This window comes from Cryptomeria japonica, chromosome 4 (genome assembly GCF_030272615.1).
Source record: "Cryptomeria japonica chromosome 4, Sugi_1.0, whole genome shotgun sequence".
NCBI lineage: Eukaryota > Viridiplantae > Streptophyta > Pinopsida > Cupressales > Cupressaceae > Cryptomeria > Cryptomeria japonica.
This window is the reverse complement of record NC_081408.1, coordinates 731,254,159-731,272,382: the sequence shown is the minus strand read 5'-3', so window position 1 is coordinate 731,272,382 and position 18,224 is coordinate 731,254,159. Positions and strand designations below refer to the sequence as shown.

At 33.3% G+C, this 18,224-nt stretch overlaps 1 protein-coding gene across 1 annotated transcript; it reads left to right on the top strand.

The window, feature by feature from the left end:
* The first annotated feature begins 5,450 nt into the window (after positions 1–5,450).
* LOC131027431 (transcription factor bHLH25) lies at positions 5,451–6,818 on the top strand. The gene is made up of 3 exons (XM_057957486.2): positions 5,451–5,966; positions 6,118–6,519; positions 6,730–6,818. The coding sequence occupies exons 1-3, from the start codon at positions 5,457–5,459 to the stop codon at positions 6,793–6,795; spliced, it is 978 nt and encodes a 325-aa protein (XP_057813469.1). The 5' UTR covers positions 5,451–5,456; the 3' UTR covers positions 6,796–6,818.
* The last annotated feature ends 11,406 nt before the right edge of the window (positions 6,819–18,224 follow it).

Genomic DNA, 18,224 nt, shown 5'->3' with positions numbered 1-18,224 from the left:
CTTCCCAATTTCATATCATTTCCTAATGATTTATATATTTTTTGTGTTCATGGAAGTTGTAGTAGTTATTGATCTTGGCTCAAAGTTCTAACTCCAATAGTTCAAACCACTCCAAAATAATTTTTGAATGATAAAATATTACAATACACTAGTAGGATGTGCAAATTCACATGCTAGGGGCCAGTGTCTAGACAAACCATGCTAAAAAATGGCAAGAGGTGAGAAAAAATATAGTTAATGCAAAACTAACACATGAAAGTAGTTGTTGAAATAGTATCTTGAGCATCTTGAGAGGGATGAAGGTTGATGGAATGGGTAAAATGAACCTACACAAATGCTAAGGGAATGAAAACTAAAGGATATACAAAAGTGTAGGTGAACTTAGAAAGCTTTGTAAATTTTGAGACTAAATCGATAAAAAAATTGTAGCAGTAAAAAAGTGTAATTTATTTTAGATTTTTTTTTTATTTTTATTTTTTGTGTGTTCCATATTTCTTGTCCCAAAACATTAGTGGAAACATAATGAAAAATGTGAAAAAAAATAAAATTTATTGGATACAATGAGGAATCAAAAGCTTATATGTTTTATAATATTATTACAAGGAAATTGATAATTAGTGAAGATGTGAAATGTAAAAAATAAGGAAAATGGGATAGAAGCATTGATAAAACAACGGTAATTAGAGCAATGATACATCCCAATGAAGAAGAACTTGAAGAAAAAAATGTGAAAGGAGATCATTCAAGACCATAGAAAGGGAACACATACCCCAATGAACCTTGAAAAAAGAGAATCATTAGATCATATTGATCACCCTATTGTTGATTCTCAAGTAAGTGATGAAAGTATTTCATCATCTATTCAAAATAGAGTCTCTACATTTAAGAACTCTTGGTTATCATTGGCTGGTAGAATATTGATGATTAAACCATTTTTGGAAAAAAATCTCAATTACATTATGCTAATTCTACCTATTATTATAGGGTTTTTCGCACTAAAAACTCTAAACATAAATGTTTTCTTTTGAAAGCTAATAAGGAATCCAAAAATAAGGCACACTTGCTAGGTTGGGAAAAATTTTGCAATACCAAGGGCGTAGCAAACAACAAGTATTCATAATCAAGAAATCGAAATATGCCATTGGGATAAAAACTAGTATGGAAGCTATTTCTAAATAATAAGTCAAAATTAAATTGGCCAAATATCTTGATTCAAAAGAGCCTAGAAGATTTTACATGTCTCTTGATCTTCTCCCAAGTTCAAAAATATGGAAATTTATCATTAAGTGTAGAAAAGTGTTTCTCCCCTATCTCTCATGCGTACTTCATGATGGGAAGAAATCTTATTTCTTAGAGAACTCTTGGAATAGATTTACTCCTTTGAATAGGCTAGAAAACATGGTAGAGTTAAAGATGTTACTAAAAAATTAGTGGGGGAATAATATGAATGATTAATTCTTCACTTGTTATCATAATGGATTCGTCTTAGTATCATTCATGGAAAGACTTTCCAATAGTGGCATCTCCTACTGGTCAAAAGGTTAGATTAAACGCGACATTAATACAAAGATATATTCATTATAAAGAAGATCAAGATAGACTAATTTGGACACCATATAAATTAGGCATTTATTCAGTGAAACAAGGATACGAAATATTGAAAAAAAAAACAATATTTATCTCAATAAAGAGATGTTTTTCTTTCTATTAGATAGATGCAAGCCTTCCAAAGGTAGGGGCCTTAATTTGGCTTGGTCTACAAGGATGAATTATCACTAGTGACATATTATCATCTTTGGGTATAACCCCGACATTCAATTATGTTTTGTGTGACAAGGAGACAGAAACAAAGGATCACTTGTTTGTGAATTATTCAATTTATCAATTCAATATTTGTCTACATGTGTGATTTATTGCATATGTACTGCCACTATTTACCAAATTTTGTGTGATGAATCTAGGTGTTTAGTTATAAATAAGAGAAGTGACTTATTCCCCTACGCATAGTTGGTAAGATTCGAAGTGGGTGCTAGTTAGAGGTTGATAGCATGGAGTATAAGCCACTTAATTGTAGGATTTTAGTCTCTTTCAATGGGTGGGAGTTTCCTACCTCTTGGTCATTCACCGCAAAGCACTTGAATATATTTTCAAGTGGGGGTGCTCTAAGGTGCAGAGAACCATTGTTACAATGGTTAGGAAAGAGTTGTTGTACCTAAAGGAACCCTGCATTCTTTACCCTTCTTAGGTTGTCTCTGTCTTTCTTTATACTAGTTTTGACAAATTGCAGAATTATGGGTTATTGCTTCAAATGCAAATGCAATTTGTTAGAGATGATTTTATTTTTGGGGAAGATGTGGATAGGGTTGTTAAAAATTTTGATCTTTCTAAAGGAAATGTTTGAGTAGGTAGAATTTTCCCTAGAAAAAATCTCAAAGAGAAGCCAACATATGTTAAAATCTATGATGCCATGGACATTGGTTTGGAATAAAACAATTGTCGATTATTTGAAAATGAATTCGGGCTCTTTATGTAAATAATTCTCATATTGTTGTGGGTTAGTTTGTTGATCCTTGTTATGTCCTTCATCGGTTGATTCTCCACAGAGAACACACACAAAATTTGGGTCTTCAACATCTCAAGGAAGAGGCTAGGGCTGAGCATAAAGTTTACCATGTAGGCTAACACTTCAAACATAAAGAGGATGTAGAGCATATGCCAAATAATAAAGAAATGGGGGAAGATTCTCTAGAAATGCAACCATGTCAACTTTTTGGGGGGGGATTTTTGGATATGTTCTACTTTTTGTATTTGTTAGTGGTTTAGGGTTGGAATTGAGTTCCATGTTGATGGTTGCAGTATGCTTTCATATGTTTAGCATGGTATATGGTATCTTCTTGTTGGGTATGGTTTCTAGTTGATGGTTTTAGTCAAAATTCTAGGATTGGTTTTATATCTAATTTTTTATGGTTGTGATTATTCTAAAACTTGTAATTACTTTATTATTCTAATATATATTTCAAGCTATATGCCTTTTATTCATAAAAGAAAATGTATAAATATAAGAAAATGAGAATACTAGAAGTGATAATCAAGAAGTAAATTTATATCTATGTTCAAATTTAAATTTACTCTCTCATGATACTATATAATGATTGAATAAGTAATTAAGGAGTAAAATTCTAGATTAAAGCCATGAATGCAAAGATAAACTCTATTAAGAGAAATAAAAAATGATAGCTAGTTGATATTCCTAAAGGTAAGGATTTCATATGAGTTAAATGGGTTTATAAGATTAAAAATATTTAGAAGGTAAAAGTGAAAACCACAAGGCAAGGTTAGTAGCAAAAGGTTTTTCAAGACAACATGAAATTGGTCATAACAAAAAATCTTTTCTAGTTGCTAGACTTGATATTATTATAATGGTTTTAGCAATAATTAAATAAAATTAATTGGAAACCTTATCAAATAGATGTGAAATCGACTTTCTTGAATGGTTTTCTAGAGGAAGAAGTATATGTGAATCAGCCACTAGGTTATGATGTTCATGAGCATGAAGATAAGGTGTATGCATTGAAGAAGACAATCTATGGTCTCAAAGAAACACCAGAATCATGGTATAGTATGACTAATTCATACATGATGAATACTGAGTTTAGTAGAAACAATAATGAGCCCAAAAAGTACACAAATATTGTCAAATAAGGTCATATTTTTATTGTATGTTTATATGTTGATTAATTTATTTTAACCAGAGGTTTATTTGTAGACACATTCAAATGAGTTATAAAGAAAGCACTTGAGCTAACAAATTTAGGATTAATGAAGTACTTTTTGGGCATTGAAGTTGTACTATTAGATCAAGGAATTTTATGTTTTAATCTAAATATGTAATAGATGTATTAAGAGGAATTAAGATGTTGAATTGTAATCCAACACATAGACGAATTGCAATAGGCACTAAAATTAGCAAAGAATATAAAGGGCCTAATGTTGATTCTACAATACTCAAAAGACTAATTGGAAGATTGATGTATCTTATAGCTATGTGGCCATATATAATGTATGTGGTCAATCTAATCTCAATATTCAGGGAGTCACCAAAAGAATCACATTGGAATGTTCAAAAGGTGATATTATGATTTTGGTTTGTTTGGATATATTGATAGTGATTATGTAGGTAATATTGATGATACGAAGAGTACTTTCAGATATGTTTTTCATTTCAGAGAAAGTATTCTCTCATGGGTATAAACGAAGCAATAAATATTGACACTTCATCAACAAAAGTAGAATATGTAGCAACCACTTTAGTAGAATGTCAAGTAGTTTGGAGGAGATTATTGACATATTTATTGTAAGTTTAGGAAGAGGAGAATGCCAAGTATTTTGGAGGAAAGTATCGACATCAATATTTTGTGAAAATAAATCAACAGTTCCATTGTCATATAGTCACGTCTTCCAAAAGAGGAGCAAACACATTGATACAAGATTTCACTTCAATTTAGAGCTGATGAATAACAGTGAAATCAACTTAGAGCTTTATAGATATAAAGACCAAAAGGCTGATATAATTATAGAGGTATTAGAAAGTGAACAATTTAAATATCTAATAGAAAAATTGAATATTATAAATATTGATGTAGTTAATGGTAGAAATTAAGAGGTGTGATAGAATTTTCTAGTAATTCTACCAGCTAGGATAAAGATAAGGTTTGGTATTGTTCTACATCAAGTTTTACTTTTCTTTTTAAACCCTAAAGTAGACCTATGTTCTAGAATGACCTTTGTAATTTCTAAACGTGCCTCATAAGTACAAGCACATGCAAAATAGCTTTTGGTAAGCAACAAAATTGAAGTGAATGAAAGTTGTAGCTTTTTGAGTTTTGTTATTCACCTCTTTTGAAAGAGAGGTCACAAGTCAAAAAAGCATGTAAGACATGATATGTACACCTCATTTGTAACATAGATGCTTTCTCAATAGAACAAAAGATAGTCTCCTACTACTATAAGCCATATATAAACAAAAAAATAGTTCACTTGATATCACGAACTATAAATAAATCAATCCATCCCTCCGCCCAAAAGATGAGGGAATCCCATCCTCCGATGGAGAAAACAAAATTGTCACCCTAGGTGTACTATAGTATACTGTAGCTGACAACAGAGCTGTGACATACATCACAAGAATGAAGGTCGCGCTCGATAAGAGGAGCGTCTTGACTGGACTGCACATCTATTTTGACCAGATTTGTTAATTTAGTGAAAATCTTGTCTTCAATTAATTAATATAAACCGCACAGACGGTTCAAATTACGTATCTGTTCACTTCCCCAAGAAGCTCACCATGAAACTTCCCAAACTCTAGGTTTCCTCCTTGACCGGATTTCTTCATAAATGGGCTCAAAAGTAGAATATGTAGCAACATCGAATACGAATGTGAGCTCAAACACTGAACCATGGAAACGTACGATTTTAGTCCCAACAATGGTGCCTACAGCCCCATTCAATCTTTCTTAGAAATTACAGAAGCTACTTCGGGTGTTAATGATGCTCCTGAAATCATTATAATGGATGACGACCAGTTTGAGCTTCCTCCTTACGATGTCATGATGGACAGATTTGATCAACAGTTTGGGAATTCCTTACAAAATGGGATGTGGGCACCTCAATATAGTGCATTCAATGCTTACATAGATGCGCATTCAAACACCGCTGTAGATTCTTTGGTATCCTCTCAGACTCTGCACAAAAGATGTTTCAGATTTCTGAGAAAAATCGATGAAGATAGAAAGTTAGAGATCCAGAGATCATGCCTGCCGCAGGAATCACTAATGGCTCCCTCAAATACAAGAAAGAAGAATCAAGCCAAAACAGCATTTCACCACATGATTGCAGAACGCAATAGGAGAGTCAAGTTGACTCAGCATTTCAACAATCTTTACTCGCTTCTTCCTAGAAGTTGTAAGGTATGATTTTACCAAAGCATCATTATAATCTTTTCCCTACGAGCTTTTAATGCTATGAAATTTTTCGAAGTTGTACTTAGCTACAAAAATCGGCTTACACCTGTTGCTACTTATTTTAATTCTTTACTACTTTTGATGTCCTTGTTTGCAGAAAGATAAGCATTCAATTTTGTCGAATACTACAAGCTATTTGAGAGAATTAAAACTTAGGGTTTGTGAGCTGGAACAACAAAGTGAGAGCGTCGAGGAATCGATTCAGAGGAATTTCAGAAATACTGAAGGAGGAAATGGTGGGTTCGAGTCCCACGACAAACCTTTTTTCAATTCAGAAAGCTCATTACTTTATCGTAGCGACGATGTGATCTTGGAGCAATGCGAGGATTTCCCCTCCCAAGTTAAAATTATAATTAATGAGCAGAGAAGAATCGTTTCATGCCCACCAAGTCTGTTAATCAAGGTGATGGAGCTCTTCAGAGCAGAGCAGTTGGAAATCCTTTCATTTTCCCATATCAATGGATTTCGATTTCAGGCTATTTTCATCGTACTACCAAAGGTACGTCTGTTTTCACGTATTTATATTCAAACAGTTAGCTTGGATGATGATATAGCTTGACTGGCTAGTGTTGAAGCACAGTCATAGACAAAATTATAACTTGTTTGTATTTGACGATTAGGAAGAGTTGTTTGATTATAAAACTATTCATTGCATGGTGCAGTCCATATATGGAAGAGTAGTTTCACATGTTGTTTTGAATATGAACAGGGTGAGGACTGGGATATTTCACAGTGGCAAAGCTTTGGGAGTTTAGTCAGTGGGACACTTAACTGAGCAATGGAGGAACCAAAGGAGTGGATGACATTGGAAACAGAACTTTCGTTACAAGAAAATCATTATTGTTATTTTCAAATTAGATCATTTTATATTTATATAATGTTCTTATTACGAAACAAATATCAATATGAGAACGTAATTTTTGTTAGAATGGTAAAATTCTTGGCACACTCTATCTCTATTCTAGAAAGTGAAACTGTTTATTTTTCTTTCAATTCCAAAACTATAATTTTAGTATAAGAAAAAAAAAAGAAAAAAAAATAAAAAAATCATATATCCAAATCATTTAATATAGTAGACAAATTTGAACATGAAAATATAATAAATTTAATTATTTTTTTCTTGTCAAATAAATTTTGTAATGCATTATACCTTTCATATACAATAATATATTTTTGTGCTTATAAATGCAGAATACACACTTATTATAAAATTTATAATTAGTATCTCATAGTCTGTTATAATATATAAAATTGCCTACCAAGCTTCTTAAAAGAGCCCTAGTAATTTTCCAATTACTCTTCCTTACTCAACATATTCATCTTGTGATAATAGAATAATTGATTCCTTACATGTATACATTCTAAAAAGTTAATGCATTGGCTCATAAAATACATCAATTCTATATGATTAATTACATTAATATGCATCAGCAATTAGAAACGAAATAGGACTTGCCTTCAAAAGAAGGCTTGTAAGATATATACATATGTGTGTGCATAAAGGCTAGTTTACACTATGGAATGATTTGGAAATTGTTAAGTTTGTTATGAAACATGTGCACCATCATTAAAAAGAGTGATGATTTTTTTCTAGTTGTTATTATTAGAAAAAAAAAATCATTAATCATGATGATTTTAAAAACACTTCTTTACAAAATTACTGGAAGAATCATGATTTTAATGATTATGAAAATGTTTCATATGGAAATAGATTTTCCACATAATTTAAGTAGAAATGAGAATGCAAAGAGTTATATCATTTAAGCTCGCCCTCCATTGGAGCTCATACAATTAAGGTCTCTCAAGATATTAAAGGTCTACAATATACTAGTGTGCACATCATGGAAGGGTTGTTTCTCTTTTTATTTCAATCTTATATACTTCAATTTTAAGGTTTTGTCACTATTGAGGGGAATATTAGATATAATACACAAAATTCTAAGCTTTTTGAGATTGTAAATATTTTAAAGGCTTTGTTTTATATATTTTTACATTTTGCACCAAAAATTGGATGATACCTTATGTGCTGAGGAGATAAGTGTTCACTCTTGCTAGAATTTTCACTCTTTTAGGATTTATCTAGGGTAACTAATATTTTTAAAATTATAATATAGGTAAATAAACCTTATATTAGCATGCACATTAATATATGAAGGAACACAAATGGACCACTGAGAGGGGGGGTGAATCAGTGGTAATAAAAAAACTTGAACTTTCTAAATGATCTAAGCGAAACTATGAGTAGAGATATTAAACATAATTGCACACACACACACACACACACACACACACACACACATACAAGGCAAAGTCATAATACAAGATCTACAAGTAAAACCTACGGTGGGGAAAAACATCAGTGATAAATGCTGCTAGAGGCTACTACTCTAATCCAACCTCATGAACAAGAGTTTGATTACACATTTATGGGCACCAACCCAAATGAGCACCAACCCTTATTTGAGCACCCACTCAGACGATTACAATATTTATGGGCATCAACCCAAAGGAGGACCAACCCCCTATTTGAGCACCCACTTAGACAGCTACAATGAAGAAAAGTTATAGCTACAAGTTGAGTACCTTGTTGCAAATAGGGTTTTGCAACTCACTGTGTTATCTATGCCTGAGAATGATGATACTTTGTTCTTATCACAAGCTTTTTCCTTTTCTATTTGGTATTTCCTAACAATCCCTTCTCTCTACCTTTTCTTTGGACCAACTCTTGTCATCTCTGTTCTTTGTTCAATTCTCCTTCTCTTCCCCACTCGGTGTGGATAACCTTTTAGGTTCTCTACACCCTAGTCTTCTTCTCTTCAACTATGTCTTCTTCACTCTCTACTCTTAGGTCTTTGCACTCTGTTCTCCACCTCTGTGCTTTTATATGTCCGCTCTCTACTCTTAGCTCAATGCTCTGAAGTCTTCATCTTCTATCCTTTGTCTCTACTTCACTTGGTGTGGATTACTTGATGTGTTTTTCACATTCTCTATCCTAGCTTCTTTGCATCATGCTTTCTTGATTTCTACTTTCAGTTCTTTTCTGTACTTTGATTCAAAGCATACACACTCTCCTCTCTTTTGTTGGGAAAATGGTGTCTCAACCTTGCATTTACATGAGGTTACTATTTATACTAAGTTTCCATTTGGGCACAAAATGGGGCAAAATTCTACCCGAAGCTTCTGGTTGGCTAGATAAGCATTCCAATAAAGTTACGTTGTAAGATCATAGCTAGTTTTGAAGATATTAGAGTTTTTAGTTTCAATCAGTGCAATGAAAGGTTTAAATTTAATTTTGAGGACTTTCGAGACCCCAAAACACCCTGAAAAGTTGGCATAAATTGCATAGCCATTTTCGATGTAATAAAGCACTTCACAAGCTTTCCAGTGCCTCAAACAATTCATCAATAAGACATATGGTTCTCAAGTTAAGGCCTCCAAAAGTTTGTACTCCTGAAATAGGAAATATAAAATATATCAGACACATAAATGAGCTATAAAAGGGAGAGACACGTGTTGATATGTGTTTTAACACGTCATAGGGCATCTAGAAGGGAGATAAGGTTGGCTCTACTTTATTGGATGGTTTTAGCCCATGGTTTTGTAATACCGTTTGACAGTTTCTTATATTGTATCTCCTACATATGAGGTGTGTAATATAGAGGTTGCGTGTAAGAGTCTTATGGTAATTGAGTTACCTCTGAGTCTCTGATTAGTGGTACTCCTATGAAGAGCTTTCTCTACAACTATATTGTAATCTGTTATTGATTGTTGAATAATATATTGAGCTACTTTTCAAGTGTGGGGTTTGTCTCTCGAAAGGGTTTTCCCCACGTAAATCAATGTGTTATGGAATGCATGTTATTGTGTCTATTTCTATTAAGTTTTTGTAACTGCTGCAATGATGTGTAAAAGGTTTTGCATTACCCTACTCTAAAGGTTAGTGTAGGAAGTTGTTCCACTACTTAACTTCCTTACAAGTCCTATCAGAGCTTGATCACCTTTGGTTTCAATTGTGGGTTGTTGGGTCTTTTGAACTAATATAGATTTGAGTGGGAGCTTGTGTAGAAGACACTTTTTGATCTTGTTGTAGGAATTTTTAGATGGCAAGTTCATCAGGGAGAATAGAGGTGGAGAAATTTAATGGTAGTAATTTTGATATGTGGAAATTGAAGATGGAAGATTTTCTAATAGATCAAAATCTATGAGATGCTATTGATACAAATGTCTCAAGACCTGTAGATCCTATTGTGGATGCTTAGTATGATTTTATAGACCAAAAATATAAGGGTCTAATCAGATTGTGCTTGGGATACTCTGTTCTGATCAATGTCCATGAGGAGAACACAGTAAAGAAGTTATGGACTAAGCTTGGTGAAATGTAACAAGCGAAATCCTTATTGAATCAAATTTTCTTTAGGAAGAAATTATATTCCTTGAAGATGGAAGAGGGTGGACAAATTGCTGATCACCTGGAAGCAGGCCTGGAATTTGATAGGCTAAATGGCCATTTTTTCACTTGTGAACCGTATTTGATAGCTTAAAAAATTAGTAGAACATATGCATTGACATGCTATTTTTTTCTAAAACCGTATAGATGATACTTCAAATTATAAATAAATCGTAAAAAAATATAGTAGGTAACATATATCATAGAATATTATAATTTATAATATTGATATATATTAGTTTAGAATGTTTATTATTAAAATACAAATTTATTTAGAATATTTTGAAATGGAAGGATGTAGTTGTTTCTAATTTTATAATATTTAAATATGATTTTTTAGAATAGTTCTATTTTTTCATATGAATTTAGAAAATTGTCATAATTCAAATGATAGAATATAATTGATAAAATATTTTAATATGAATTTTTACAATATATTCTATTTTTTTATATATGAATTTAGAAACTTAGTCAATTTAATTTTTTAAATATATTTAATTTGGATTGTTATAGAAACTTGTCACAATATATATATAATTTTAAAATTTTAATGTTTATTATTACTAAATTAGTAATTATTAATCGATTATCATTTAATGTTAATATATAATATATATTAGTGTATTAATTTAGAAATTTATTTAGTAAATTTATGATTTTTGCACATATTACTAATTTATCATTATTTTCTCATTAAGACAATGACTTTCATTTCTTCCCAACAAAGATGTGCATTGCATTTTGGTGTGGCTTCAATCTTCTACTTTTATATTTTTTGACAGTGAATATTTTTCTTAAAACGTCAAATGAAAGGCATTGAAATGACTAAACCGTCATAAAAAATTCATATGACAAGTAGGGGTTACCGTCAAATTCCAAGCCTACCTAGAAGTATTTAATATGTTGGTGGCTCAATTGGAATCTATTGGCGTTAAGATGGATGAAGAGGAGAAATGCCAGAACTTGCTTTGTTCTTTGCCTGATTCATGGGATTCTCTTATTTATGGCTATCGGTAGTACTTCTATTGTTTTAAAGTTTGAAGATGTTGTGGGTGCCCTACTTGGTGAAGAGATGTAGCAGAAGGTATCCATTAGCTCGAAGAAAGACCTAACTGTTCGTAGAAGGCCTAAGGAAAAATGCAAGAAGAATAAGAAGTGCAATGTCCAAATCCAAAGGGATATCCAAATCTCCTGGAAAGTCCAAAGTCATATGCTATAATTATAGTAAACTAGGTCACATCCGTAAGGACTGCAAAGAAGAAAAGAAGAAGAAAAAGAATAAATTTGATTATGATTGAGTCTGAGAAGGAAGATGGTGATGCATTCATTGCAGCTTTAGCTACTCATGCAGGTAATGACTCATGGTTAATTGAATCAGGTGCGTATTTTCATATGACTTCCAATAAAGATTTGTTTTCTGAATATGAAGAATTTAATGGAGGCAAGGTGTACTTGGGTGATGATTTAGATTTAGACATTGTTGGTCAAGGTAAATTTAGGATCAGGTTTCCTAATGTAAAATAAAAAGGATTAGTGGTGTGCTGCATATCCCTGGTTTAAAAAAAAAATTATTATCTGTGAGCAAACTAATAGATGTGGGTGTGGAGGTAGTATTTTATGATGCAAGATGTAATATGATTAAGGGTGTTATGGTGATTGCTAGAGGTGTCAGGTTGTATAAGCTAGAGGCATACACTGTTGAGTGTAATAGTACCTCTATAAAAATTAAATATGTGGATACTATTGGCATATGCACACTCCAATGAGACATTGTATGTGATTGAAGGTTTTGTCATTGATGGCAACCTTACAATCCTATGGCATCGGCAAGACATTACACCAACAAGTTAGTGCACCGGCATCAGCAGATCACACTCTACACCGGCACTCAGACCACTGGCATCGGCACAGAGAAAGGAAGCATACTGGCACAGAGGCTGACAGGATTTTTGGTATATTATATTTTGTTTATTATTGTAAAAACTTTGTAAGCCGACTTAGCAAGTTGTAAAATGACTCTTATATATAGGAGAGATCATTGTAAACATTTTGTAAGTTAAGTAAGTAAGAAAGGAAGTGAAAAGAAGAAGATATTAGGCAGACCTATTATGCGAAATATAAGTTAGAGGTTTTATGTCAAGAACAAAGCACAAACTGGTACTGGATCAGACATTATAGATGCTATTGTAAAGCAGTACAAGTTATTGGATTTGTATAATCCGCATTGTAAGTCAGTGAGACTTCCCATTGAGTAGTGAGCTTTAGGCAATTGGCCTTCCTGCATGTGCAAGCCCCTATTGTAAGTAATATTCTCTTATTGGCCAGTAAGTGAATATTGTGGGTCACAAATCCCACCGAGGTTTTCCCACACCGGGTTTCCTTGTTAAATCCTTGTGTTATGGTGTGTATTTCATGTGGATGCTTTTAATTCTATTCATTGCATTATTTCTTGCATACCGGTACACTGTTGTAATATGTTTTGCATGTTTTAAATTGAGAAATTCTAATTACCAGTTAGATACTGATTCACCCCCCTTCTTAGTATCTGTGGGATTCCTAACAATTGGTATCAGAGCTTGGTCCTCTATTTTTAGAAGCCTAACAACCTGAGGAAGATCTTAACACCAGTAAGGATGAAAAATCTGATGAAGCAACTTGAAGCAGCTCTTTCAGACTATGATGCAGAGAAATTGAAAAATATCAAACTAGAAGATGATCTAAAAGCAACTCAAGATATCATTCAAGCACTCCAAGAGAATCTTACTATTGCAAGAAACAAGAGAAGAGAAATTTGTGAAAAGATGCAAAATCAGAATGATGAAAAGGAATCACTTAATGATATGTTAGCAAGTTGAAACTGGAAAACATAACTACAAAGAATGAGATGCAGGATATGACTATGAGATTTTGTAAAGAGATTGAAGATAGGAAGAAGAATGAAGAAGAATTGACCAGAAGACTAAGTGATGCAGCAAATGAGAACACAAGACTTAGCTATGAAAATGATTTATTGAAGACGGATCTGATGCACACTCAAAATGACTCCAATGAACTAATGAGGCAGAAAGAAGACTTAGAAAGGGAACTAGAAATTGCAAATCAACATAAAGAAAAATTCAAGAAAAGCTTAGAGGAACTTGGCACCTTGCTGAAGAATCAAAAACCTAAAGGTGACACTTTTGGAATTAGCTTTGAAGTTGGAGAAAGCTCTGGTACTGCAAACACACAAGATCACAGCAAACCAGTAAGGCAACATAATACTTATAAATTCAATGGAAAACGCTTTAACTATAATAAGTATGGTCATAGAGAAAATGAATGTAGATCTAGAAATTATCAGAATATCAACACACCCACCGGTCAATGTTCTAAATGCAACAAAGTTGGTCACAATTCTAAGAATTATAGAATGAATGTGAGATGTTATGTTTGTGGAAGATTTGTACATTTATCTAATCAATGCAGAGCACAAACTAGCATAGGGTATGGGAAATATATTCAAAAGAATAATGTGACTTGTTATGCATGTAACAAGATTGGGCATATTGCAAAATTCTATAGAAGCAAAGGATCACCGACAGACAACAAAAGTTATAGCTTGAAGGGTAAAGAAAAAGTTGAAGAGGTTAAGCAAGAATTTTCAAAACAGTGGATTAGAAAAGTTGATCTAAATATTGGGAATACTCCTCCACCGGTAGAACCAATCAATGCTTCACCGGCAGGACAGAGTAATGCTCCACTGACAGGAAGTTCTTCATTGAATTAAAGAAAGTTTCCTTGAGGGTTTGGCAATCTAATGACACATGTGCTCTTATTCCCTCGGTTAGAGATAAGAAGTTGGAAATTACTTATTATCAACAGACAATGTTAAGTGAATACTTAACCCCATATGAATTTAATGTGGTAGATGGCAAATTAACACTATAAATTTGAGGTTTTTGGCTCCATTTCATTTCACTGAGATTTCAAACCTACGAAGAGCACGAAGATTCCGAGCTAAGGCATTTTTGAGCAAGAGGCAAGAACACTTCAAACAATCATCCATCCTAAAGGCAGTAAAAGGTATTTTATCATGGTATTCACCTCTGCACTTGAATATATAGCAAACCCTATTGTTGTCAAAGTTATAAAAAGACCTAGGCCCGTATTTTAATTAGTTCCTGAAGTAGCAAGGAAAGATGATACTTTAGGTGCTTTTTCTCAAATTCCTAAAGGAGTTGTTTATGTTGAAGACCCCAGAATTAACATTCACTGCAACATTGAGGAACTAGGAGATGAAGAGATTAAAACCATGTTTAAAACTTTCATATGTGATAACTCTAGAAATGTGAAACCGGAACATAAGATCATTGAAACCCTAGGATTTACAAAGATCCTTAGCATTCCTAAATTCCCCAAGGATGTGATTAGGATAGTCTTAAGCAGGGTACATGGTGAATTTTCCTAGTTAGATGCAATTCACAAAATCACCAAGGAAGCTATGAAAGCTATCACAGGGTTACCGACCACCGGTAAAAGGCTAGATAAAACTAAGAAGGTCTCCAATGACCTGGTTACTCAGTTAACTGGTGCCACATCTGATAAAAGGTCCTTAAGAGTCAATGATGTAAAAGACACTAATGTAAGATTTATCAACATGATATTAGGATATAAGGCAACTCATGCAAACAGACTCAATTCAGTGTCAAGTCTATGCATTAAGAGTTCTTATGACATGGTCACAGATAATGCAAAGATTGATGTATGTGAGTGGTTGAAGGATGAATTAATTGACAACTTAGGCAAGATTAAGAAGGAGTACAAGAAAGGAACTTTTAAGTTTGGAAATTTGTTAGTATGTCTGATGCTATGTATATAACCAAATAGGTTCCTGGTATATGCTACAAAGAAATTGGATATGATATACCGATAGGTAAATAGCTAACAGAACTATTCAACAATATGGGAGAAGATAAGGATCAGAATATCCAAGACTATTTTCAAGCACTTAAGGCCAAAATGAAGAAAAGAATCTGATTATCACAAAAGATTGTTGACAAATATAAGGATGAAATATGTTTTGTAATAAAAAAGGATGAGATCTGGATGGAAGAAGTCATCCCTAGGACAATCTGGGTAACAGAAATGGGTTATGAAACAGATGATCATATAATTGAAACATATGCTAAAGCACTTCTGGAAGCCCCTAAAGAACCTAAGGAAGAAGTATTTGGTAGTGCAGAAACTATTGAAAGCCAAATACAATCCCATAAAAGAGTGAAAAAGGTTAAGGCAATTGTGAGAAAAGGTTCTAGATAGGCAAAGGCTATTACAGAAGATGTGTTAAAGCAAACTGGTACAACAGAGGATGAGTTAGCAGCTCCACAACCTAAGACTCATCTATCACCGGTAGACACTTCTTCGTAGACATGCCTGCAACTTTCAAGAGAGTTGTAAGGAAAAGAGATCCCTCACCGGCAACCACAACCTCACCTAGGAGGACAAGACAAAAACAACAAGTAGTGAGATCTCCGGTAAGAAAGGCTACACCAAAGAAGAAGAAACTAACACCCAAGAAGAAGAAGAGGACAAATAAGGACTTGGCCCCTCTTGACATACTGTTGAATGAAATTATAGAGGAAGGGAAATTGAAGAATATAGAGAAACTATATGACACTTTGACAGTAGATGAAAAAGAACAAGTAGAAAATAGTGTTATATTACATATGGACATATATAAGAAATTTTTTATGGAAGTTGTAGATGAAGTACCAGATGAACTATTAAAAAGATTGGAAGCAAGGAGACAAGCAGTAATATAACTTGACAAGAAAATCAAGATAGAAAAGCTACTTGTTGTATATCCAGTGAATTCACCCAAAGAAATTGATGACTTAATTGTTGAAGCCAACCAGTCAGTATTTTCTACTACACACTGACACATTGCTTTAATGTTTGGAAGAGTTAATGAGATGACTAAAGAGACAGAAAATGCATGGGACATTTTTCTAGTAGAAAAAGAAAAATGGGATGAATATCGGAACCCCAAACCAATAAAGGTATATCAGAAGGAAAGAGACAAGGGTAAAGGAAAGGTTGGTGGACCTCCGAGTATAAAAGTTAAAGATAACTTATCCCCACCGCCTCCTTCTACATCACTGGTAAAAACTACAAAAGATTAACCGATAGTTGAAAGTATGGATGTAAAGGATGTTAATCCTAATCCTGAAGTCTTATATACAGTGGATGTTGATACTCAAAAGATCAACATTGTGGTAGACAAAGATACAATTGATAAGATTGACATGGCTAGTGAGCCTCTGGTAGATGAGCAAACTGACAACACACAAAAGAAACCAGGAGATGACAAAGGGCAATAGGTAGAAACTCAGATTCAGACTGAGACAATGCAACAAACAGAGAAACAAACAGAGCAAAAGGCTCTGGAATAGGAATAGCAATAGAAATAGGACCATTGCTTAAGGAAATGCAAACACAAACAGACCTACCAAAGGCCAATACAAGCTCGGTTACTTCCACCGATGGTATTCAAAATGTAGGTTCCTCATCATTAGGCTACAAATCAACTAATATGACTGAAGTACTCTTAGATTCAATTAAAAAGATAACAAATTGCAGCTCACAAGCTTACAAGGCAATAGATGACACCATACCAATTTTGAAGGTAATTGTTCCTAACTGTAATATAGACAATAAAGATTCTTTAGGACAACTTGATACCTTGTGTAAATATATCTCAAAAAACATTGAGAAAATAAAGGAAGAGACACTGAAGGATAAATTGGAAATTGAAAAGCAAAGATTCTTTGATGAGCAGATAAAGAAGTGTACTAGATATTTTAACACACTTCTACCAGAACTGTGTAATTTATTGAAAGAGTACAAAACTCTGTACAAAGACACCTACAAGACAAACTTTTTGACTATAGACATAGATAAGAAGATGAGCAAGGTATAGGATGAAATCAATAAACTTGCTGATAATTTTGTTAACTCACCTGATACATTATCAGTTTTTGAGCAAAAGATAACAAATTTTGAGGAAGAATTACTTAAATTGGAAAGAGAAAAGGAGAGAATAGTGAATAAGGCAAAAAATCTAGCATCATTGCGGAAAGAAATATCTGAGGCACTGATAAAGGGACAGAAAACATCGACAGAGCATTTGCAACATCTCACTGGTACAGCTAAAAGAATAGAGACAACAATAAGAGACAATAAAAAGTTTATGGACAGTATAAACTTGATTTTGATGGATCTATTTCAAATTGTAACTACCCAGTTACAAGGTTGAAACTACAAACTCTACTGACATCTTGACAACCTTTGTCATTGATGCCAAAGGGGGAGTAGTGGGATGAGAAAATTCAACATCACAAGAATCATATGCTCAGGGGGAGAACACACATTTTTGGTAACATTTTTTGACTTCACATTTTTGGATAATTTTTGGATACACTTTTGAAATTTCTCATGAGTGTTGCCATCAATGCTAAAGGGGGAGATTGTTGGCATATGCACACTCCAATGAGACATTGTATGTGATTGAAGGTTTTGTCATTGATAGCAACCTTACAATCCTATGGCACCGGCAAGGCATTACACTGACAATTTATTACACCGGCATCAGCAGATCACACTCTACACCGGCACTCAGACCACCGGCACTAGCACAGAGAAAGGAAGCATACCGGCACAAAGGCCGATAGGATTTTTGGTATATTATATTTTGTTTATTATTGTAAAAACTTTGTAAG

Excerpts from the sequence above, each read along its gene's own strand:
- LOC131027431 (XM_057957486.2), top strand. The coding sequence starts at position 5,457 with ATGGAAACGTACGATTTTAGTCCCAACAATGGTGCCTACAGCCCCATT. Across the intron at positions 5,967-6,117 it reads TTCTTCCTAGAAGTTGTAAG|AAAGATAAGCATTCAATTTT; the intron begins GTATGATTTTAC and ends CCTTGTTTGCAG. Across the intron at positions 6,520-6,729 it reads TTTTCATCGTACTACCAAAG|GGTGAGGACTGGGATATTTC; the intron begins GTACGTCTGTTT and ends GAATATGAACAG.